We start from the raw sequence: 25,393 nt of genomic DNA on the forward strand, positions 1-25,393 counted from the left end.
TTTTTGACAAGTATTTTCTTCCAGTCTGTGCCTTGTCTTCTTTTCATTCACTTACCAGTGTTTTTGTAAAGCAAAAACTATTAATTATGATAAAGTCTAATTGATTTGTTTTCTCTTTCATGGATTGTATTTTTGGTGTTTTATCTAAAAACTCAAACTCAAGGTTAAGATTTTCTCCTTTATATTCTTCCAGAAGTTTTATGGCTGTGCATATTATTTTTAAGTCTATGATACATTTTGAGTTACTTTTTTATAGGTGTGAAGTATTGTCAAGTTTTTTTTGTTTTGTTTTGTTTTTTTGAGATTGAGTCTTACTCTGTGGCCCAGGCTGGAGTGCAATGGCATGATCTCTGCTCACTGCAACCTCTGCCTCCCAGGTTCAAGTGATTCTTCTACCTCAGCCTCCCGAGTAGCTGGGATTACAGGCAAGAGCCACCACACCAGCTAATTTTTGTACCTTTAGTAGAGGCAGGGTTTCACCATGTTGGCCAAGCCAGTCTCAAACTCTTGACCTCAAGTGATCCACATGCCCCAGCCTCCCAAAGTAGATGGATGCCAATTGTTTCAGCATCATTATTGAAAGGAGATTCCCTTCTTCATTGGATGACCTTTGTACTTGTATTCAAAATCAAGTGACTCTATTTTTGTCCTTCCATTTCTGGCCTCTCCGTTCTGTTCTGTTGATCTATGTGTCTGTCCTTTTGCCAATACCACACTCTCTTGATCACTGTCCTTTGCAGAAAGACTGGAAATAGTATCTAATAATTTTGAAAGGTATGTTTTCATCATCATTCAGTTGAAAATATTATCTAACTTCCCTTATGTTTTCTCCTTTGATCCGTAGGTTATTTAGAAGGAAGATTTAAAATTTTCAATACTCTTTTGCCCCTAGACAACTTATTATTGATTTCCAATAAAATCTATTTTGGTCAGAGAACATATTCTGTATGATTTCAGTCCTTTGAAATATGTTGTTTCTTGTTTTATGTCTCAACATATGACCTGTGTTAGTGAATGTACCATATTCACTTTACAAAATATATATTCTGGAGTTGTTGAACACAGTGACTGTAAATGTTAGATCAAGATGGTTGATAGTGTTGTTCATTTGTAGTTTTAAAAAACTAAGAAAAAGCTGGGCGCGGTGGCTCACGCCTGTAATCCCAGCACTTTGGGAGGCCAAGATGTGTGGATCACCTCAGGTCGGGAGTTCGAGACCAGCCTAACCAACATGGAGAAACCACGTCTCTACTAAAAATACAAAATTAGCTGGGCGTGGTGGCGCATGCCTGTAATCCCACCTACTCGGGAGGCTGAGGCAGGATAATCGCTTGAACCCAGGAGGCAGAGGTTGCAGTGAGCGGAGATTGTGCCATTGCACTCCAGCCTGGGCAACAAGAGCGAAACTCCATCTCAAAAAAAAATTAATACAAAAAAACTAAGAAAAAATAGAGCATCTTTAACTTCCCACCTTATATTTGGCATTTCCAGTGTTGATCACTCCTATCTGAAGACTCAAGTTACCCTCTGGTATGGTTTCTTTCAACCTGGGAAACTCCTTCAGTATTTTTCTTGTAGTAGAGTTATGTTTGCAACAAATTATCCTAGTTTTATTTTATCTGGAGACACCTTTTCATTTTTCTTCCCTGAAAATATTTTTACTGGATGTGTAATTCTGAGTTAGGTTGTTTTCTTACAGCACTCAAAAAAATGCCATTTCATTGTCTTCTGACCACCATAGTTTCTGATGACAAATTATGAACACATGGACTGGTCGTTCTCATAATTGTTCTCATGTATGTAACGTGTCATTTTTCTCTGATTATTCTCACGATTTTCTGTGACCATAGGCTGCTCAGGGCTGGACTTGGATATGGCCATAAAGTGGTACTGTAGGAAGTGCAGTATCCTGGAATTAATTCCAGACCTTGGAATTAACAGGGCTGGGCCCCTTAGCACCTGCCCTTAGCTCTCCTTTCCCCAGGTCCCTAGAAACCCCCTCCTGATCTACACACACACACACACACATGCACACACAACTTCTAACAGGGCCCTTCTCGTTTTTCTCTCCCCCCTGGTTCCTTCCACTCTCCCCCTTCTCTTATGATCCATTTCATCTCCCTTCCGCTCTCTGGACCAAGGCCCCAGGCCCGGACTCCAGGGTTGGAGCTCACAGGCTGATTCCTGGGATGAGCAGCCTCCACCTGCAGGAGCAGCAGCAGGAACAAGGGAGGGGACAGGAGGGCAAGGCCCCATTTTGGAGGCTGAGGGACTAGGTCATGTGGTAGCAATGGTTTGGGGGTGGATGAGCCCGATATGATCCCACTGTTTTGGCCTGGAGGTATCTCTTCCCTGAAGCCAAAATCCAGAGTCACTCAGTGATAGGAGGAAACGTCAGTTTCAACATGGATTTTGGGAAGCTGGATGGACTCAGAGCCTGACTTGAGATCGGGAACCCCCTTGAATGCAGAGCCCTGTCCAGGTGCTGGGAGCAGGAGAGCCTGGGAGGTCCTGGCTAGGGAGAAAGAGGAGAGGGGTCTCTGTCCTCGGCCCTGTGGCCACACGGGGGCGCCGCTGCGCCGCTCTCGGATTCTGAGTGCTCTCCCGGACGGGGCTGCGGGCTGAATGGGCAGACGGGGCTGAACCTGAGGTCATCCACGCTGAGATGGAGGTTCCTCCTGAGCACCTCTGGAATCCACAGGACTCAGGTTAGATTTGTTTGTCTTGCAACGTGAGGCAATTGTGGTGTAGCAAGATCTGGCTCTAGAATTCTTATGGCAAAATAGCTGTCATAGAATCCAACTAGAATGAGAGTCCAGGGCCTGGGTTGACTGCCCTGGGCACACCTGACTCTTGATGGGGCTGCCAAAATGTAGCTTGGCATTTACAAAAATTCTTTCCAAAGATTGCATCAAAGTCCAAAAGAATTACGTACAATTTCATTTCTGATGTCTCTGGCTGTGCTTTCGAAAGGGCAGGAAGAGCCATGGAAAGAGGCTGAAAGGCCCCTCTGGGAATTCTCAAATCTCTTTTCATAGCAGTAACTTGGACCTAGAGAGCAAAGCCTGAAAGACACAGGTAGAAGGACCGCGAGGCGCAGCCCTCCCTTCTGATCAGCATGGGCATGGCTGTCTGGGCGCTTTTGCCCCTCTGTGTTCAGCAGGATGGACTCTGCAGTGAGGCGCAGCCCCTGTCTCCCCACTGCCCCACATCAGAAGCATGTTTCCTTATCTTGTTTTCCACACACTCCTTTTCTTTTTCTGTCTTATGACCATGAATAGAATAGACAGGCAAGGTCCTGTAAGACCAGGTAAAAGATGTTACTGATGCACTTTGGAAGGCTGAGGTGGGCGAATCACGAGGTCAGGAGTTCGAGACCAGCCTGGCCAACATGGTGAAACCCCATCTCTACAAAAAAAATAAAAATACAAATACAAAAATTAGCCGGGCGTGGTGGCATGTGCCTATAATCTCAGCTACTCAGGAGGCTGAGGCAGGAGAATCGCTTGAACCCGGGAGGTGGAGGCTACAGTGAGCAGAGATTGTGCCATTGCACTCCAGCCTGGGCAACAGAGTGAGACTCTGTCTCAAAAAAAAAAAAAAAGTTAGTGAAATCATGATTGTGAAGGAACAATGGCAAATGGAGAGAAAGAGCAGAGAGACAGACAGAGATAGATACACACGTACACACACACATAGAGAAAATGAATATCCATCCATCCATCCATCCATCTATCCATCCATCCATCCATCTACCCATCCACCCATCCACTTTTCTATCTCCTTGCAAGGTAGGTTCATCAACACTTTTACATTTATGCCCCAGCAAAAATCTTTTTTTGGCTCACACCTGCCCTCCTTCATCCAGCCAACTGACATATTTGCTGAGGTCTTGCCACGTGCCGCACTGGGTGCTGAGCATTGGAGTCTAAACAGGAACAGACCCCTGGGATGCACTCCCGTGGGGCCCTTCACTGTCCCGTCCCTGGCTGTGAGACATCCTCATCTCCCTGAGGCTCTTGTTTCTGGTCACTGGGAAAAGTCCCTGGCCCACCTCTCTGTTGATACCTGGGAGACTCTATCACTACTTTGAATAAAGCACTGATTTTCAGCATTTATTCTGTATCCACACTTACTAATGCCCTTTCAACGATTTTCTCATTTAGAAGTTGTTACAAACGGGAGGGGTTATAACCTTAGGCACATTGTTTAAGAGAATTGTAAAAATAAGGAAACATGATGGCAATGGGCTTTTCTGCTTTCTCCCAGAACACTTCATATTCATTTTCTCACCTGTGTTTGGTTGGTTGCAAGGTGGCTTCCACACCCCCAAGTTTATTTCAAGTAGCAGAAACACTTGCTTAGAAAACAAGTACTTTGGGAAATGCAGGGTCTCAGCCTCTGTCCTCAGGACTCCACACATCAGAAAGACATGTGCGTCTCCTGCCACAATCCTGGAGGTGCCCGTGGACTGCAGGTTCGCTCCTCACTGACTTTACTCATGTCCTACTGGAAAAGGATGGAGCTGCTAGAAATGTCCCAATGGCTTGGAACACTCAATTTCTCTGTGTGCACTGCAAGCAAACTGACAGTTTGACTTTTCAATTCTATTCAATACCTGAAAATAAACTGAATTTTCAGTATATTTCCTTCCAGAGAGTAAACTGAAAAGGGAACCTTTCTAAATTCAGTTATGATTTCCTGAAACATCGAAGAAGGCAAATGTGGGGGCCCTTAAAGACAAGAGAATTCTCTGACCTCAAATTTCATGTGGCAGCTGTAAGGTGGAGCTGGCAGCATCTTTCCCCACCTCTGGGTACACAGCAGAATGTGCCAGCTTTAGGGACCCCGGAGGACACAGCCGCACAGTGTCCGGGGGCATCCAGCAAACCCTCAGGAAGGACTCGGTCCACGCAGGAGCCTCCTTAAGCAACTTCTCCCTGAAGAAACCCTGAAGTCTTAGAAATCCATAAAGAAAAAAGATATTCATGTCTCTGATAAAGAAAAGAAATGCCAGCAATCCAGCACCGAGAAGGGAAGCTACGAGACCACATTTTCTGCATGTAGAGAAGACACGTCTAATGGAGAGGTGGGAACTTGTGTCAAAAGTGTTGGGCCGCTGTGAGAGGGTGTGGTCGTCACTGCCACCACCCACTGCTCACTCAGTGACCCCTCCCCATTGTAACTAATGGGCCAGTGAAGAGAAACACTTTTCATCTGCTTGTACTGAAATAAGGCTATTACAATAAATCATCTCTGTGGTTGATTTTTCACTTAAGGATGGGATAACTGGGGAAATTGGTGCCTGCAGTGCAGGTTTTAAAGAAGTTCCCAGAAGCCCTCCTGAGGCCATCTCCAGGAGGCTGCCCCAGCGGGTATGAGGCCTTGCGCTTCTGCCATCCTGTGTGTCCCTGTGATGGAATTTTGGCCCAGCTAGGGATGGCAAGAGGCCAGGTCATCGCAGGTGGTCTGCAGGCCTGGTGAGGAAGGACAATGACAGACGGGGAGGCAGAAAGGCACACATATGACCAGACCTCCCCCTGGGTCCTGCTCCCATTCCTCTGTCCATCGCTCTTGCTCTGTCTGCCCTAGGGGAAATTTCCTGAAGGAAACAGGAAAAGGAACCTCTATTCCTGGCTGCATATCTTTTATGTAGGCCTTTCCTGTTATTCAAGCATATCCCCAGCAGATGGCAGAGAAGACATTTCAATTTCGTGCCTCTGCTTTTCCTCCCCCTCCTCCAACCAGAAAGTCAGGACCAAGGGAATGGATGAAGGCATTAAAGGTATAAATGAGAATGGGTGATAATTTCCCTTTCTCTGAGCTGGGGAGTCCCATTGCAAGGGTGGGAATAGAAATGTCCAGTGTAACCATTCAGAGATGACAGATACTGCCCTGAAAACAGTCACAAAATCAAACCATGATGTGCCTCCCTGGGCTCCTTGGCTCTGGGCTGCTGCTTTCTTTTATTGAGAATCTAAGAGGTGCTGAGCATTCAGTTAAAACAGGACTCAAGGGTTCCTGCATTGTCCTCTGCCTTAATTGCATTTGAAAATATATTTTGTCAGTTCAATCCTTCTCCTGCCGGTCTCTGTTTCTCTTTTTAAAGAAGCTGAACATTGGCACCTTCAAAAGAAAATTGCTAACATGTGAAATAATATATTGTCTAGGATTTAGCTGAAAATAACCTGGTGTTGGGCTATGGTTGAGGATGTAGATAAATCAAGAGTGGGTGTTACTGAGTGAAGGGTACAGTGAAGGTCACTTTACTCTTCTGTCTACTTTTGTGTTTGCTTAAAATATTTGTACAAGTTTAAAAAAATAAGAACCAGGGTTACCAGGGGGCATGGCATATGCTGAATAATCATGAGATACCGGTTATAATTTCAAACAAATCTCCAATAAAAATAGATAATTTGAAGTCAAACCACAGGGACAAAATGTTTTTAGATGTCTCCAAATTCCTCACTTCCCTCCTCTAAATTCAGGTGGGTCACTTCATACTTTCTCCCAACTGCAGGTTCCCAATAGGCAGGTCCTAGAGCCCAACCTTGGTGGGGCAGGGAGTAGGGATTTAAAAACTGCATGATGATCAACAGCAGGAAAGAGGATTGGGGCTGAGAAGGGAGGAGAGGCAGGCAGGAGACCCCGGGGGAGTTGCTGCCCCAAGGAACTCCTTCTTCACCCTCTGAGAGAAAGTGTCACAGGACCACAGACCCTTGGTCTTCATAGGTCCCATAACCTCCCCCGAATTGTATGTAAAATGTGTGGGAATGCAGGTGAGTGCATTTCAGCTGGGGCTGGCTTTGACAAGGCTGTGGCCTTCAGTAGATATCAAAGTAGTCATCTAGGTCTCGTGTAGATGATGGAAAACTCGATGGGAGGGAGACACGGTGCCTTGACCCAGAGTCAATGCCAATAAACTTGGCTAGGACATAGTACCCAGTCATTTAATCGAAACCTAATCTAGATGCTGCTGTGAAGATATTTAGTACATGTGGTTAACATTTACAATCAGTTGACTTTATGAAAAGGAAATTACCCTCAATAATGTAGATGGACCTCATCCAATCAGTAGAAGGCTTTAAGAGCAGAAACTACAGTTTCCCAGAAAAGAAGAAATTCTGTCTTAAGACTACCATATCAACTTCTGTCTGCATTTTCAGCCTGCTGGCGTATCCTACAGATTTCACACTTGCCACCGTAATAATTGCATGAGTCAGTTTCATAACACGAATAAAACACACACACACACACACACCTTATTGGTTCTGTTTCTCTGATGAATCCAGAATAATACAGATTTTGGTACTTAGAGTGATTCTAGAGGAAGAGAATCCTTTTAAAACGTTTATAGCCAACAATAAAAAACTTTATTAAAAATGTTGAAAAGCATAAAACAGTAATTATAAATTAGCAAACACCCAACAAGAAAAGCATCTATTTTCTTTTCCTTATACGGTACAAGAAAGAGTAATTGGGATCTCATTCACTTTCAGTCACCATTTGCCCTAGATGTCCTTCACTCAAAACAAGTTTTTAGCTTGTGTTTTTGGAGTGGAAACTCACATGGCTACTAAGAAACAACTCTAAAAATGTAACTTAGACACTCAAAATTCCATGTGCCATGTTAACATGTAATGATGGTTCATATTACAGCATCTCACGATAGGTAAGCATTATTTCCAAAGTAAAATTAAGTCACGTTTGTGGTTGCTAGTGAATGCGGCACAAATGGACCCTGAAGATTCAGGCATTGTTCTGCTCTGGAGTAGGGCTTCTGTGACTCCAGCAAACTGTACAAAGGCTTTTTTTTTTTTTAATGTATCTTCCGTGATACTTCAATTATTTCACCCCATTAATCATTTTCTTGCAAACAAAACTGAAAATATCAGTTCATAATGTGTTTCCATATACCTTGCCCTTATTCAAATGGTTATGAACAAGTGGCCTTCCATTTTCTATTGCCGCTGTAATTATTTGTTCCTGATCTGACAACACCTTCTTCAGCTCAGCTCCTTTCTCTGGCCACCGAGATTAACAGTCCAACAAGCGGTCTTTTGATTCACTAAGTGGCTTAATAGGACAAGGTTGATTTGAGCCAATACTTCTGGCATGTTCATTTCAATTTGTAACTGAAGTTTTTCCTGAATTCATCCCCACAAGGTGAGCTGGAAAACTGCAACCATAACCAAAGCTAGAAAATACTGGAAGTAGCCAATATTTCTCTTCATCACCAAAGACTGGTCTCTAATTTTTACTATTGTTCTATTTTTTCCAGCCAGCCAACAGTAGTAGCTGAAAAGCGAGAGCACACTGATGAAGAACACTGCAGGCACAAAGAAAAGGAAAAGTATGTGGAGCTTTGCTGTGTATCTCTCAGTTCATTCTACTCACTAGAACGTGGCGTTCTCAGGAATTGATGTCCTCCAGGCCCCCAGATGAGGGTAGTGAGCACCCTGAGAGCCAGCTGGACTCCCCTCTTGGTGTGTAACTGCACAGCCACAGCCTCTGGGTAGGGAGTTGTCCTGCACTTCTGGAATCATCTTTTTGGTCATGGTGGCTACTGCTGTACTGTCCTTCTGAGATCGGTGAGATAGGGTGTTCACAGCCTCCCTTGAAAGGAAACAAGAGACTTGTCAGGTTGATGGAGAGAACAAGCTGTTCGACGGTGCGCAAACCATATCCTGGGCTTGTGGTTAGAACATCCTGCAGCAAAGAGGTAGAAGAGCCAAGGGAAGCATCCCCACATCTGAGGAAGCCCAGAAACCCATGAATAGCGTCCTTGGGCTGACCTATGCTCATTACAATAGTAGCAAACACAACTCTGAGCGGGAAGTTAAGATGCTAATGAGACGTAAGGTGTGTGCTGATATGTACAACCACAGTGCATGCACGTACAAGAGACCACAGAACATGCTTAAAACAATACCCCTTCCCACCTATTCATGAATAATCATGTAAGATTCCCGTGAGGGGAGGGTACTGTCTCTCTTTTGAGCAGCTGCTCTGATCAGCTGTCAGAGTGTACTTTCACTTTGCAATAAATTCTCTTGCTGACTTTTACTTTGGACTTGCTCTCAAATTCTTTTGTGTGGCAAAGTCAAGAACCTGAACCGGCCCATTGGCTGCATTTCCTTCCTTTTTTCTTTCTTTCTGTATCTTATTGCTAGGGATATCTTTGCCCCTGTTGACAGCATGCCCCTGAGGATGGCACGCTGTGGCTGGCGTCGTCCTTGGCTTGGCCTCGGGTCACTAAGCATAGCCCATGGTAGGAGGTTCTGAGAATGAGTGGCACTGCCTTGTGCAACGGTCCCCATGGGAGTGGCCCACAGGTGCTTGCATCTGTGGCATTTTCACAACTGTTTAAAAAGACTCAAGAATGTACTGTGGGAGGAGAGCAGGTCTGGAGACTCACCTGTGTCCCCCACCTGCTCATCTGCATGGCCGTGTGCCTGACATGGTCAGAAATGAGAAATGCTGCTGCCCCTTTGCAAAGCACTACTTAGTTTTTCTCTTCTTGAAGGTGGTGGCACGATGCCCAGGTTGAGATGGACGCAGGAGTCAGCATCCTAAAGTAAAAGGAGAGACTTTAACAGAAATACCTGAGCTTTTCAATGAGAATGAACAGGGCCTTTTACCCTCTGGCAACTGTGTATTTCCCATTGACATGTTTCTTGTCCTCAGAATGGTTTTTCCTTTTTGCAGGTGGTTTATCAAAAAAGGAAAGGACAGAAAAGAAAAAGCAGGAGAAGGTGTATGGGGAGCTGGGACCCTGGCCCTGTGCAGGGGAGATACAAGGTGCTTCTGGGGAGGCTGCCACCATCTGGGGCACTGGCACATGGGGCATGGCAGGGCTCGCCTTCCTGATGATGCCGCCTATCCCAGTTGCCCACCGGAAGTTGCAGTGCCCAGATTAGTTTTGTATTGATGGAAATTTTAAAAAAATTATATTACATAATTTTATGCTTTTTGAAAATAGCTAATAAACTTTTATGGCTAAGTTGTTAGTAATGGTAATCTCTCTAATGTGCTTAAAGACGGTCAAATCTGCAGGGTTCCCATCTCCACTGGACACCTGTGCTTCCTGCAGCATCTATTTTCCAGTGGCTTTGCCTGTTGGTTGCCCCTGTGACTGCTGACATCCTGCCTTCTGGTGGAAACCACACTCTTCCTTGCCCATTGAGGGTTGGAAAATTGGATGACTAAACTCGATGAAGATAGCAAATCACATTTGTTCTGCATGGGTGCCATCATCACCTGCACTTGAAAGCAAGGCTGAGGTGCAGAAGGCACAAAATGTGGCCATGTCCCTTGGCTGGCAAGTGGCCTAGGGGCAATGTGAGCCTGAGTGTATGACACTGTGACACAGGACAGGGTGTGTCACAGTGTTGCCCATTGTGACTGCAGGGCCAAAAGGAACCAGGGCTGAGAGGAACCTGGAGACATGCTGGGGTGGGGCCAAACGAGGGCTTGGAGAGAGCCTCCACCCACCCTCACAGGGCCTGGTGGAGACAGACCGAGGAGGGGCACCTGCCCCTCTCGCCTTGCAGAGTGGAATGATAGCTGATGACATCATTGTGAAAGTCACAGTACTACAGAGATGTTTGGACACTCATCAGAGGCAGACCTGCTGTGGGAAAGTCAAGGCCTTGGTGGGGAAACCTAAGATTCTGCAAACTGGAACAGGGTTATCCTATGGGTGCCCTTTAGAACTCTCTGGGCATGCAGAGGAGGCTCATCCTTCTCTAGTAATGGTTCCCACTTCCTACACTGGAAGATGCTGCAGAAGCCTCACCCCTATGATGCAGTGGGAATTCCACTCAGGAGCTTTGCAGGAACAGCCGTTATGTCCCCGTAGGAGCCTGAGGAGCAGTTCTGGGATTGGAATTTAAGGGTGTTTGATCAAAGGGCCAGAATCAAGCTGGATAAATTAAAAAAAACACCTTTGGCTTGGGAGCACTTTCTCTGGGTATGGGTTTATCAAGGACCTCAGGGCATGGGGCAAACCCACTGCTGGGGTGGACCCATGTAGACTGGAAAAAATGATGTCCAACTCTCAGTAAGTTAGACATGAGTTAGTTGTCCTGGAACATGTAGAGGATGGATAATGAGGCTGAGGGAAGTGGGGGTGTGGGATGGAGACATCATGTGAGACCAGAATGCCCACTAGGGCCATGCTCCACAGAGGACCCATAGGGCACACCTTCCACCAGAGCCTCAGGAATGTGCCGGTGAGAGGGACCTGCATTGCTAAGAAGCGTCGGGGTGGCGTCCTCTGCAGGCTGGGTGTGATGGCAGGAAGGAGGTCCTATAGTTGGGCTCATTGATATTCATGAGGAAAGTGTGGCCTTGAAAAGGCAGAGAACTAAATGGTGACAGTGGCCTGCAAAAGCCAGAGGGCATGGTTAACTTGACAATCTCAGAGGAGCAGCTGAGGCAGCTTGATCTGCAGGGAGTTGTGGGGAAGGTTAATAGAGGGTGGTGTCAGAACAGACAGCAGCCAACAAGGGCACTGCTTGACATCTATGATAAGAAAGCAAGAATTGATGAGCAGGAGGCTGAGGGTGTTTAACTCAATACAAAGTCATGATCCCATTCTCAATTCCTAAACGTCAACCAAGTTTCAGATTCAGATCCCAGTTACAGAGAAGGAGTCCCTATCCCAGGAGAAAGGACCCTGGAACCTCATGGCAAGTATATGCTGGAACAATTCCCTCTGTCTTTCTGCAAAGGAGCCTACAGTCATTTACTCGGGGGACTGTACACTAGGAAAGGGAAACAGGCAGAATTTGGGGGAGTGTTGACATTGGGTGTGAGCTGATATTGATGCCTACAGGCCTACAGCACCATTATGTCCCCACCACAGTGGGGCTTACAGAAGCTGGGAATAAATCTGGACACATCACAAAGGGACTACTGGGTCCACAGACCCAGCCCTGTTTATCTCCCCATTCTCCAAGTGTGTAATTGGCATTGATGCCCTGGCAGCTGGAGTAACCCCCACATTGGGTCCCAAGTCTCTGGAATAAGGGCTGTCATTGTCTGAAAGCCAAAGGGAAACCTCTGCAACTGACTTCATCCTGGCCAAATAAAAAATGATATTGAGTCCCAGGGTGAGTCTTATGAAAGGTACTGTAGGTATTGTAGGTGTAGCACCGCCATTAGAGAGCTGAAGGATGAGGGGTGCTGTTGGAGTTGCCTATTATCTTCGTGTAATCCAGCAATCTGTCCCCAAGGAAGCCTGACGGGGCCTAAACAATGAATGAGATTACTTCAGACTTGAAAAAGTAGGAGTCATAATTGCAGCTGCCATGCTGGCTGGATATCACTGGTAGAGCAGATTGATAAGGCCTCAGGCACAGAGTGTGCAGCTGTGGATTTGGTGAGTGCATTCCTTTCCATTCCAATGAGAAAAACTATACATGAAGTGATTCATGTGGGATCCACAACACATTTATTGATAATTGGCCTCAGGGTTATTGTAACTGACCTGCCCTCTATAGTATAGTCTTAAGAGATCTGAAGAACCTGGCATCCTATAGAATGGTAAACCAGCTTATTTCATCAACAACATCATGTTGACTAGGATGGATGAGTAGGAGGTGGGAAATACGCTGAAGGCCTTGGCAAAACACGTGCTCTCCAGAAGATGGAAGATAAACCACACAGAGATTCAGGAGTGGCCACTGTGGTGAAGTTTTATTCATCCAGTGGTTGAGGACATCCAGGTGTTTCTCCTCCACAGTAAAAGACAAAGTGTTGCATCTTGCATCCTCACTACAAGGAAGGAAGCACACTGCCTGGTGAGCCTCTGTGAGTTCTGACAATACCACATCCCACATCTATTGCTTTGACCTACACTCCAGGAGAAATAGGAGGGGACTTGCTTCAATTAGGCCTGCTGAGGAAAGGACACTGGCAGATTCAGGCCATGAGGCAGCGCCATCCCTCAGACCCACCTAGAGGTGTCAGTCGTGGGGAAAGATGCAGGATGCAGCTGAAACAAGCACCAGTGGGGGAGTCACATGGAGGGCCTGGGATTCTGGAGTAAGGCCATGTCATCCACAGCAGAGGCATATGCCCCTGTTAGAAGCAACTTTTGGTATGTTACTGGCCTTGATAAGATAGAATCCTTGCCATGGGACAGCAAACAACCATGTGATTTCAAATGCCCATATGAATTGGCTTCTGTAACTCAGAAAGTCATAGATCGGACAGACCCCAAAGCATCCATCATGAGATAGAAATGGTCCATCTGGATTGAGCCTGAATCCTATGTTGACACCTCCAGAAAACATCCAAACCTGAAGTGGCACTAAACAACCAAGCAGACAAATTGAAGTTAGCCAGCCCTCACCATCAGCAGCCCAGGCCTGGCAGGATGGGTTCATGAATGGAGCAAGCACAGTGGCAGGGATGAGGCTAAATATGGGTCCAGAAGCACTGACTACCACCTACCAAGACAGATCCAGCTGCTGCCACCTCTGAATGTCCAACTCATTAGCATTTGAGGCCAATGATGTGCCTCAGTGGGGCTATATTTCTTTAGGTGACTAAAGCAACACTCGCTGCTAAGTGATTAGTTGAGCCACTTCCATTCTGGAAGGGCCAGAGGTTCATCTTTACAGAGTTAGGCACCATTCCATGAGTGGGTTTTCCTGTCCTGCTCTCAGACCCTCAGTCAGCATCACTCTCCAGGGACTCTTGACATTCCTGATTCACAGGCATGGCATTGCTCTTAGCACACTGTCTTCCTGGCGGAACCCACTTGACAGGGAAGCAGGTGCAGCATTTTCATGGCCATGGGATCCACTGGTTCTATCACCATCTGCACCACCCAGGGTCTGCCAGCCACTAAGAATGCTGGACAGGTCTTCTACAGGCACAACTCAGTGCCAGCCTGGAGGAAGCACTCTGAGGGGTGGGTGCTGTCTTTCAGGACATAGTGCATTTATTAAATCAGAGACGTCTCTACAGTGCCGTGTTCTCAGTAGGAAGAACATGTGGGTCCAGAAACTAAGGAGTGAAAGTGGGTATGGCTCCATGTCTCATTCCTTAGATTCACCTGCTGTGGGATTTTGCACTTCTCATCTCCCAAACCTGTGCTCTGCAGGGTAGAAGGTCCTGGATTCTAAAGAAAGGTACTCTTAAGTCAGGACAAATGAGAGCCTACTGAAGAACACATTACTATTGCCCCCAGAGAGATTTGGACAGTATGTGCCCAGAGACCAGCAAGTGAGGAGTCCCCTCCTCTCCAGGCACAGGTAATAGATCCTAATCTCCAGGAGGAGGTTGGGCTGCTGTCACAATGAGGGCAGGAGGAATGTGTGTGGAACCCAGTGATCCACTTGAGGGGGCTCCTGGTTCCCCTTGTCCCACTGTAAGTGTTAGTGGAATTGTCCAGCAACCAAGCCTGAGAGAATTTGATTTCCAAGGGCCCAGAAACCTCAGGAAGGAAGATTTGAACCATGCTCCCAGATAATCTCCCAAGGCCCTGCTCCTGTGCTCTGACATCCTCAGCAGCATTGGTGCAGACACCCTGCTTCCCATGGGCTGTTCCCAACCAGTGATGGGTGACAAGAGGGACACTAAGGGAGGCCTATGTCTGGAAGACAAGGGCCAACTGTGGCTAGAGGACTCCTCTGTGACCTTGCTCAACTCTCCTTAGATTGCCTATGGTCTAGGATGTGTCCAACAAACCTCCTCTCCTGTCCCTCACTTGGGGGTCACGCTTGCATCTCAGTCTGCTGCCTCTCCCAGGGTTTCCTGGATCTTTTCCCATATTTTCTGGCAGGTGAGTCCTCTAATAAAATACTGCAACTTTAATCTCATGTCATCTGCTTCTTGGAAAACATGGACCAACAAAATCATTTCCATTTACACACCAGTGACCTCTTACTTTTCCAGTTTGTAAAATCCTTTTGTTTATCCAACTTCTTCCACCTGCTCCAGTTTTGCTGGTATTTGTATTGTTTTCTTTGAGTAAATTGATGTTCACTGTTTTAAGTCACTAAGTCTTGGGGTAGTTTGTTACACAGCAACAGATAGCTAATAAACCTCTCTTATGTTTCGATTATTCCATAGTGGTTATCTACATCTGATTTATTTCCTTCTATTTTTATAATATTATCCATACATAATGTTTCCCGTTTCTCTCCACCTATTCTCTTCTTGATTTTTCTTTTCCTTCTCACCATTTTTTCCTTCAATTCTCATGAAATATTCCTAACATATAAAATAACCCTATGTGGCTATGATATAAGGAAGCATTTTCTGAATCTGTATGTTAAAAGTTTAATGCCACAGTGTATGGGATACAAGTAAAGAACAGGAAGTTATTAACAGAGTCTGAGTAAAAAGTGCCTGGTGTAATTCTGCAGCCAAGACAGTGACTTTGAACTCTTACAGGCTGATGCAAAAATAATTGCGGTTTTTGCCATTACAATAATTCTTACCAAGAACTATTCACATTGGACCAAAGCCAATTGTAATGATCCATGTGATGGAGAGAGCCAGAATGCTATGAAAGTGGCCTTGACCAGAAATAGGTCATTTGATCCTTGGCTCATTGACATCTCCATAGATTTTCGGTGTACAGTGTTCGGTCTGATGTGCAAGGTAATTCCATCTTGCAAAGGATTTGATGTTACATTTTACCACACACACACCCGAATTAAACTTTTACAGAATTGGAAATGCACATTACTGATCAAAATAAATTAAACAGGAAAAAATTATATAGGAATAACCAGTGATAGAATAGCAAATAGGAATGGAAAACACAATAGGATTGCTTAAAAAATACTGTAGAAGTACAGAATAGCAGTGCTATTTAGAATCATAGTGATGTCCGAATCATGTCTACCACATCTCATTAAAAACCAGAGCGAAAGATGTCAAGTTTATTATGGAATGCCCACCCAGTAGCCAGTTTTTGGAAAATCTTGTTCCTAAGTTGGAGCTAAGCATTTTGGGCTACTGTATCCAACCAAAGTTACTGACATCATGCTAAGCTAGATGTGTTGGCTGAGGTATGAGATTCACATTTTTTCTATCTTAAAAGCAATCTGATTTGGCAAATATTTTTAAAGATGATATTTGAATGAGAAAATTGGCATTTGGGACATTCTTAAACTAAATTTGAGACATCTTAGGCAAAACAAATACTTATTTTTAAGGCACTATTGTTATGGCACTGAAGTCTTGGAACTATTTGATCTAGTTACTGTAAGTTCTCAACTGTGTTGCAACTCATTAAAGAGAATATTGTTATTAAAGGTATTTGCAAGAAAGACTTAGAGATACTATAGTATCTCCTTTCTCTGTCTCAAACTTTTTTCCCCTCAATACCCAAGGCTCTGTGATGTCTCAAATTTTAATCATTACTTTAAAAAGAGAAGTTTAAAGCATTAAAGAATTATAATCAGATGAAAGAAGCTTTGGATTTATAAAATTCTGAAACAATAATTTTAATTTTGCTTTTAACATATATGCAAATTCTTTGACACTCTCCACTTTCCAGAGGTGCAGCTTCATTCCCTCCCTGTGAGTGTGGCCTGGACTTAATGATTCACTTCTATCTGATGGAGTAATGTTGACATAACAGTTTGTGACTGTTGGTGTAGAACAAAAAACTTACCGTAGCTTCTACCTTTGCTCTCTCTGTCTCTGGGATCATGAACTCTGGGGGAAGCCAGCTGCTGTGTCATAAGCAGACCTGTGGAAAGGTCCATGTGCCTAGGACCGAGGCCTCCCGGGACCAGACAACAAGGAACTGAGGGCTTTTCCAATAGCCATGTGAGTGAGCCATTTTCCATGCAAATCCCCAGCCCAGTTGAGCCCTCAGATGATGCAGCCCTGGCTGACAACTGGACTGCAACCTTGTGAGAGGCCCTGAGCCAGAAACACTCAGGGAAACCTCTCCTGGATTCCTGAGCATTGGAAACTGTGCGAGATGATAAATATTTGTTGCTTCGAGCTGTCACATTTTCAGTAATTTGTAATGTAACAGTAAAAAAACAATACAGCTTCACAGGACAGGATGAATAGTTGCACTTTAATTTTCATTTGCTCTAAATTTATTAGTGTTATTGTTATCATCATTATTATTGAGACAAGGTCTTGCTCTGTCACTCAGGCTGCAGTGCTGTGGCAGGAGGACAGCTCACTGCAGCCTCGACCTCCTAGGCTCATGTGATCTTCCCACCTCAGCTGTTTGAGTAGCTGGGAGTACAGACATGCACCACCATGCCTGGCTAAAATTTTTGTATTTTTGGTAGAGACAAGGGTTTTGCCATGCTGCCTAGGATGATCTCGAACTCATGAAATCAAGCCCTCTGCCTGACTCCGCCTCCAAAAGTGCTGGGATTACAGGCATGAGCCACCACCACACCCAACCTAAATTAATTATAAAATATTAAACATGTCATTTGGTTTTAAGAGGTAAGAGGAATTTCCATGGCTAAATAGGATGTATTTTATTATCATTCACAATTATTGCTTTATTTGAACTTCAATTTCCAACTGTGTCCCAATTAAACTCAAAAGAAAGACCCAAGCCATGCTAGGCTGATTCTATCATCCCCTCCCATGATAGACGTGTAACCTTGGTCATTCACCTGACCCCAGTTATTCAACCAACAGTAATGTAAGTCCTGCCTTGAAGGGATTTTTGCATATATAATTAAGGTCCTAAATCAATTGACTTTAAGACAGGGATTATCCCTGGTCGGGCTGTCCTCATCTGGTGAGCCCCTGAAAGGACTGGGTTCTTCCTGATCAGAGAGATTCACAGTGTGAGAGGGATTCAGTGTGAGGGGGTTCCTCCAATGTGGATACTAAAAATGAAGAGGCTGTGTGGCAAAGAATGCTGGTGGGCACCAGGAATTGAGAGCAGCGCCTCTGTATAAGCCTGAAGGAGGCCCTCAAAATGAAAACACAGTTTTGGGAAACCCTAAACAGAGAACCCTCCAATCATGCTCAGATTTCTGACTAACGAACTGTAAATAAATAAATAAGTGTTGTTTGGTCAAGCGTGGTAGCTCATGCCTGTAATCCTAAAGTTTGTGGGAATGACACAGGAGGATTACTTGCAGCCAGGAGTGAGACTAGCCTGGGCAATTTGAGGAGACCTTCCTCTCTACAAAAAGGAATTTTTTTTTTTTAATTTACCTGAGCACGGTGGTACTTGCCTGTAGTCCCAGCTACTCCAGACACTGAGGCAGGGGGACCTCTAGAGGCCAGGAGTTTGAGGTTGCAGGGAACCATGATCATGCAACTGCACTTCACCCTGGATAACAGAGGGAGACCATGTCTCTAAAAATAAATAAATAAATACAATAAATGGGTGTTGTTTAAAGCCAATGTTTGTGGTAATTTGTTATGCAGTCATATAAAAGTCATACACAGACTCAACAGACACATGGAATGAATTTATAAATTGATAAGCACACTACATGAGTAAAATAAAATATTTCATTTTTCCAGTATTTTTCATTTTATAATATTCCATGATGCGACTAAATTTTTATACAATCATATTTCATTCAACTAGTCAACAAAAATTAATTTAGTGCCTATGCTGAACCAGGTATGCCCTCATATGCTCAAGTGCCTGACATTCTAGAAGCTTCACAAGACCGAAGTGGAGCCACTGGAGTGTTTTAGGTGAAGAAACGACACACTTTGACTCACAGTAGCAGGACCACTGTGGAGAGAACACTCAGGTGGCAGGTAATGGAACAGTGCTAGAGCCACTATTCAGGAGTGACAGAGTGGTGGGGACTAAGGGAAGAGGAGGGCCTGAGGGATGAGAAGGACGGAGGGAAGGGCTGGAGAAGCAGGAGGTGAGGAGAAGGAGCAGAGGGACAGAATTTGAAAGCAGCAGAATTCTTAGCTTTAAACACATTGTTTTATAAATTTTTAATACATCCATCTACAGAGCCTAGCAGGGTGTTCCTTGCATTTGGCCTTTAACACCGTATGTGGGACTGCCTAAAAATTAATTGCTTTTTCTGCTTTTTTTCAGGTTAAAAAAATACTAAGTGTTCCAATACAACATGCACACCACTTAGATGCGGATACTTCCTAAAAACAGGAAGTGCATGAGCACTGGTGAGGGGCATTGTGACTGCGTTGAACACTTGCAACTTTGAGGTGAATGAATGTATTGGCTCCTGGTTGCAATATACAATAACACGTTGTGCTACTTTGTATTGTCAGGAGATGTCCTGGACTCCCACAGAAACTCAGGGCTATGGAATGAAGGTAATTTTAGAATACAATAAGAGTCACAGATACATAGTCTGGGAAAGCAAAACTTAGGAGCTCTGAGAGTTGTACAACTGTAATGCATTTAGACACATTTATATATCAAGGGGCCAAAGTAACAGTTTTTACACATAAGATTCCTGATTGGTCGGGCGCGGTGGCTCATGCCTGTAATCGCAGCACTTTGGGAGGCCGAGGCGGGAGGATCACGAGGTCAGGAGATCGAGACCATCCTGGCTAACACGGTGAAACCCATCTCTACAAAAAAATTAGCCGGGCGTGGTGGTGGGCATCTGTAGTCTCAGCTACTCGGGAGGCTGAAGCAGAAGAATGGCGTGAACCTGGGAGGCAGAGCTTGCAGTGAGCCGAGATCGCGCCACTGCACTCCAGCCTGGGCGGCAGAGAGAGACTCCGTCTCAAAAAACAAAAAAAAAAGATTCCTGATAATTCAGGGGTTACCAAGATTCTACTACTCACTGCAGCTAATAAAAAAAAAAAAAAAAAGAAAGAAACTGGTCTCTGTCCTATTTCATACGCTCAGGTACAACTTTTCCAGAGAAGAAGAAGGAGGGGGGCGGGGAGGAGCAGGAGGAGGAGGAAAGAAGGAGGAGAAGGAGGAGAAGGAGAAGAAGAAGAAGAAGAAAGAAGAAGAAGAAGAAGAAGAAGGAGAAGGAGAAGGAGAAGGAGAAGAAGAAGAAGAAGAAGAAGAAGAAGAAGAAGAAGAAGAAGAAGAAGAAGAAGAAGAAGAAGAAGAAGAAACTGTCTCTACACCTTCATTCTCAGGACAAGTTCATTGTCTGGCACCAAGCTCCTTGGGGTGAATTTTCTTCCAAAAGAGTCCGGGGAGTCCAGGTATGGAATGGGAGGCAGAAAGTTCAATCAAGGGACTGGGATTTCGGAATGAATAATGAAGGGAGATGGACTGGGTCCATGCCGAACTCCCTGGTTTCTCAGCCCCCGGGCGAAGACTCAGGGAGACATTGAGACACACCCTGCACAGGAGGGGGAGGGGGAGGGGGAGGGCAAAGTCCCAGGGCCCCAGGAGTGGCTCTCAAGGGCTCAGGCCCCGAGGCGGTGTCTGAGGTTGGGAGGCTCAGTATTGAGAATTCCCCATCTCCCCAGAGTTTCTCTTTCTCTCCCAACCCGTGTCAGGTCCTTCTTCCTGGATACTCATAACGCGGCCCCATTTCTCACTCCCATTGGGTGTCGGGTTTCTAGAGAAGCCAATCAGTGTCGCCGCAGTTCCCAGGTTCTAAAGTCCCACGCACCCCCCGGGACTCAATGTGTTTGGGGCTCTGATTCCAGTCCCTCGGCCTCCACTTAGGTCAGGGCCAGAAGTCCCTGCTCCCCCCTCAGAGACTCGAACTTTCCAAGGAATAGGAGATTTTCCCAGGTGTCTGTGTCCAGGCTGGTGTCTGGGTTCTGTGCTCCCTTCTCCACCCCAGGTGTCCTGTCCATTCTCAGGTTGGTCACATGGGTGCTGCTGGGGTTTCCCATGAGGAGTGCAAAGTGCCTGAATTTTCTGACTCTTCTCAGATCCTCCAAAGGCACACATTGCCCACCACCCCATCTCTGACCATGAGGCCACCCTGAGGTGCTGGGCCCTGGGCTTCTACCCTGCGGACATCACGCTGACCTGGCAGCGGGACGGGGAGGAACAGACCCAGGACACAGAGCTTGTGGAGACCAGGCCTGCAGGGGATGGAAACTTCCAGAAGTGGGCTGCTGTGGTGGTGCCTTCTGGAGAGGAACAGAGATACACGTGCCATGTGCAGCACGAGGGGCTGCCCCAGCCCCTCACCCTGAGATGGGGTAAGGAGGGAGATGGGTAAAGAGGGGAATGAGGGGTCATGTCTTTTCTCAGGGAAAGCAGGAGGCCTTCTGGAGCTCTTCAGCAGGGTCAGGGCTGAGGCCTGGAGATCAGGGCCCCTCACCTTCCCTTCCTTTCCCAGAGCAGTCTCCCCAGCCCACCATCCCCATCGTGGGCATCGTTGCTGGCCTTGTTGTCCTTGGAGCTGTGGTCACTGGAGCTGTGGTCGCTGCTGTGATGTGGAGGAAGAAGAGCTCAGGTAGGGAAGGGGTGAGGAGTGGAGTCTGAGTTTTCTTGTCCCACTGGGGGTTGCAAGCCCCAAGTAGAAGTGTGCCCTGCCTCATTACTGGGAAGCACCATCCACACTCATGGGTCTACCCAGCCTGAGCCCTGTGTGCCAGCACCTACTCGTTTGTAAAGCTCCTGTGAAAATGAAGGACAGATTCTTCACTTCGATGATTATGGTGGTGATGGGACCTGATCCCAGCAGTCACAAATCACAGGGGAAGGTCCCTGCTGATGACAGACCTCAGGAGGGCAGTTGGTCCAGGACCCACATCTGCTTTTTCATATTTCTTGATCCTGCCCTGGATCTACAGTTACACTTTTCTGGAAACTTCTCTGGGATCAAAGACTAGGGGTTTGCTCTAGGACCTTATGGCCCTGCCTCCTTTCTGGCCTCTCACAGGACATTTTCTTCCTATAGATAGAAACAGAGGGAGCTACTCTCAGGCTGCAGGTAAGATGAAGGAGGCTGATCCCTGAGATTGTTGGGATATTGTAGTCAGGAGCCTATGAGGGAGCTCACCCACCCCACAGTTCCTCTAGCCACATCTGTGGGCTCTGACCAGGTCCTGTTTTTGTTCTACCCCAATCACTGACAGTGCCCAGGGCTCTCGGGTGTCTCTCACAGCTAATAAAGGTGACACTCCAGGGCAGGGGCCCTGATGTGAGTGGGGTGTTGGGGGGGAACAGAGGGGACTCAGCTGTGCTATTGGGTTTCTTTGACTTGGATGTCTTGAGCATGAAATGGGCTATTTAAAGTGTTACCTCTCACTGTGACTGATACGAATTTGTTCATGAATATTTTCTCTATAGTGTGAGACAGCTTCCTTGTGTGGGACTGAGAAGCAAGATATCAATGTAGCAGAATTGCACTTGTGCCTCACGAACATACATAAATTTTAAAAATAAAGAATAAAAATATATCTTTTTATAGATACAGGTAGATATGTTTTTATAGCATGCACGTAAGTGTGTGTGTGTGTGTGTGTGAAGAGAAAGAGTGAATAAAGAGATTAAGATTCTTTTAATGGTGAAAAGATATACATATATTTGGAATTAGCCAGCTGGACTCTGTTTAGATGATCCCAATTTTGGTGGCAACAACCAAAGCATCGTAGTCAGGAGCCAGTCGAACATATGCCTTCCTCTCTCCATCAGACTGAATCAGGGTGTTGACTTTGGCCACATCAATGTCACAAGCTTCTTCACAGCCTGTTTGATCTGGTGCTTGTTGGCTTTAACATCCACAGTGAACACAAGTGGGCTGTTGTTTTCTATCTTCTTCACAGCCTACTCAGTGGTCAGCAGAAACTTGATGATAGCAAGGTGGTCAAGCTTATTTCTCCTGGGGGTGCTCTTCCAAGGATATTTGGGCTGCCTCCGGAGTCACAGTGTCTTGGGCCGCCGGAAGGTGGGTGACATGTGGATCTTGTTTTTTTTGTGGCTGTGGACACCTTTCAACACTGTCTTCTTGGCCTTGCAAAGCCTTCGCTTTGGCTTCGGCTTTGGCTTTAGGAGGGGCAGGAGCTTCCTTCTTCGTTTTTGGCACCATCTTATGAAAAGGGTCCAGATTAAGATTTTTGACTGAGTCATTCTAAAGTAAGTTGCAAGACCCATGATACTAGACCACTAAATACTTCATCACACACCTCCTAAGAACCAACATTATCACACCAAAGAAAATAAATAATTCCATAATATTATTTAAAGTCCTTTTATGTTCAGATATCTCCACTTCTTTCAGTATATTTTTGTACCTATTTTTTATAGCTTGTTTTCTTAAAATGTCCACTCATTGCCTTTGGTTATGTTTCTTTAATTACCTACAATCTATAACAATCAACCCATCTTTTTTCTTTTAGAATGGCATTACCTGTTTCAGAGATGAGGCCAAATACCTGTGGAATCTTCTCCACACTGAATTTATCATATTATTTCCCCTGATGCCTTTAACTTTTTTCCTCCATCTGCTATGCCTCCTAAGGACCTATGTAGCTCTGGGTTAAACATTTGGCAGCAATGTTTACAGGAGGAGCTGTGACCGCACATTCATCACATCAGGAGGCACACAAAGCCTAGGGTTACCGGGACTCTTTCTGACCCCATACAGCCAAATTTATCCTGACTTCCCAGAGATGCAGAACCATGGGCTGGGTGTTTAGTGGGTATGAGTGTGATATTCTGGCAATAGGAGGTTCTGCCACTCTCCCCATTCCTCACGAGCTTTAGTTCCCCATACCCTGAGGTTCTGAGCTCCAGACCTTCAACCATCAGGCCAGGCCCCTCCAGACCTAGACTCCCTTCCTGTCTTCTCCAGCCCCACTCTGCTTTGTATCTACTTCCGGATCACTTTCCCTCTACAGGCCCAGCTCCTGAGTGTCTCTACCTCTCAAACAAGTATTCTCATCCAGGAGCAATTTTCCCACCAGAGGACATTAGCTATATCTGGAAAAATGTTTTGTTGCCATGACTGGAGTGAGGAGGAGGTGCTACCAGCATCTTGTGGGGAATGACCAAGGATGCTGAACATCCTGCAGTGCACAAGTCAGCCCAATCACCCACATAACAGATAATTATCCAGCCCCAATACCAAGATTGCCAAGGGTGAGGAGGCCTGCCAGGACTTTCTCTCCCTTGAGTACAAGCTTCCTTGAACTGAGGGACACCCTGAAGGAAAAGTGTGGTCCCACCCCAGTCATCTCTCCCTTCCCTGGAGCTCTATCTGTATGCCTGTAGTGCTTAGGCCCTTAACCTGGGGTCCAGGAACCCACCTTCCCATGAAACTGCATGCAGAAGTGATGATATGTGCACACATGACTTCATTACAGGGCATTGGATATTGATATTCATCAGGTCAGCTGGGGCCCAAGACACCAGTCTTCTGCCAGCAGGCCGCAATCCTCTGCATTAGAGAGAGGGTAAAGATTGAGGGAGGCCCTGACTTCAAACCTTCTATCACTGCTAGTGAAGTGCCAAAAAGAAGTGCAAGGTCATCTGCCCTTGTAGGAACCACACAGGAAGGCAGAGTGTCCACCAATGTCAAATTCCATCAAAGAAATAATATTTTGACAAAAAATGCAAGTCACCTTTCTAAGTCCCAGACAGCAGCTCAAAATAAAAAGCATTAAACCCCTCAAATCTTAGCCCGGGTGAAATTATTGAAGCCGCAGTAAAGTCTTGTGGGACCTGCAGTTAGAGAGAAGGGACAACTCAATTTGGGACTGCAGCAGAAACCCCTACATCATGGGGTTCCTGGAAGGGACCCTCTCCCTTCAGCGACGCATTGTGAGGCCATTTCTAGGTAAAAAGGTAGAATTTCCTTGGATTCCTGAGGTTTATTTTACACTTACTGCTTATTCTTTGACTTTATAGAAGCCAACTTCAGTTTGAACATCTTGCAATTAATTTTTTTTGGCTCTAAGTGGAGAATTTGAACTTGTTTCTGAAGAAAACCAGGGGCTCCTTATGTGAGCAAACACCCCTCCCTGTGGCCCCCTTATGCAATAAATATAAGCCATTGTGAGCCAGCAAAATGTAAAGCAAGGAAAGCAGTAAACCCTCCATTTCAGCATGTTTCAGCCTGTCTAGTGATGTTCTAGTCTTGCCTCACTCTTAACATTTTAAATTTTATAATTTTATTTGATTTTGATTTAACAAGAATTCATATGTATTCATTTCTTTTGGGTTTGTCACCAAAAGCCTCCTCCAATCACCTGTGGAGTAAAGACAAGTAAATAAATGCATGGTGTTCCCATTTATCAGTGCTCACTGCATCTTACAAGTGTATCAGCCCCACTTCAGCTGATAGTACCAGGAAACCTTAATATCCACATACAAAATAATGATGTTGGACAAAATTCATAGCATCACCTTACACCATATTCAAAAATTAACTCAATTAACTCAGAATGGTTCAAGGAACTCAACTTAGGAGTTCAACCTATAAATCTTTTAGAAGAAAACATTGGAGAAAATCTTAGGAACATTGGATGTGGCAATGGCTTCTTGACTGGTGAGCAAAAGCAC

At 45.4% G+C, this 25,393-nt stretch overlaps 1 protein-coding gene, 1 long non-coding RNA gene and 1 pseudogene across 2 annotated transcripts; 1 reads left to right on the top strand and 2 right to left on the bottom strand.

The window, feature by feature from the left end:
- Positions 1–7,353: 7,353 nt before the first annotated feature.
- LOC107975438 (uncharacterized) lies at positions 7,354–10,357 on the bottom strand. Its single transcript, XR_001718972.4, has 3 exons — positions 10,079–10,357; positions 9,419–9,572; positions 7,354–8,616 (listed from the first exon to the last, which is right to left on the bottom strand). It is a non-coding gene; the product is annotated as an uncharacterized LOC107975438 (long non-coding RNA).
- A 3,580-nt stretch (positions 10,358–13,937) lies between these two features.
- PATR-F (major histocompatibility complex, class I, F) lies at positions 13,938–22,236 on the top strand (the record flags this gene model as incomplete). Its single annotated transcript, NM_001129198.1, is given in 7 exon segments — positions 13,938–13,948; positions 18,099–18,112; positions 18,114–18,118; positions 20,811–21,084; positions 21,225–21,341; positions 21,789–21,821; positions 22,181–22,236. Coding segments are annotated over 7 exon segments (459 nt in total), but the record flags the coding sequence as incomplete, so codon positions are not given.
- Positions 22,237–22,312: 76 nt separating this feature from the next.
- Positions 22,313–23,013, bottom strand: LOC101056959 (large ribosomal subunit protein uL23-like; annotated as a pseudogene).
- Positions 23,014–25,393: the final 2,380 nt, after the last annotated feature.

Source organism: Pan troglodytes, chromosome 5, assembly GCF_028858775.2.
Source record: "Pan troglodytes isolate AG18354 chromosome 5, NHGRI_mPanTro3-v2.0_pri, whole genome shotgun sequence".
NCBI lineage: Eukaryota > Metazoa > Chordata > Mammalia > Primates > Hominidae > Pan > Pan troglodytes.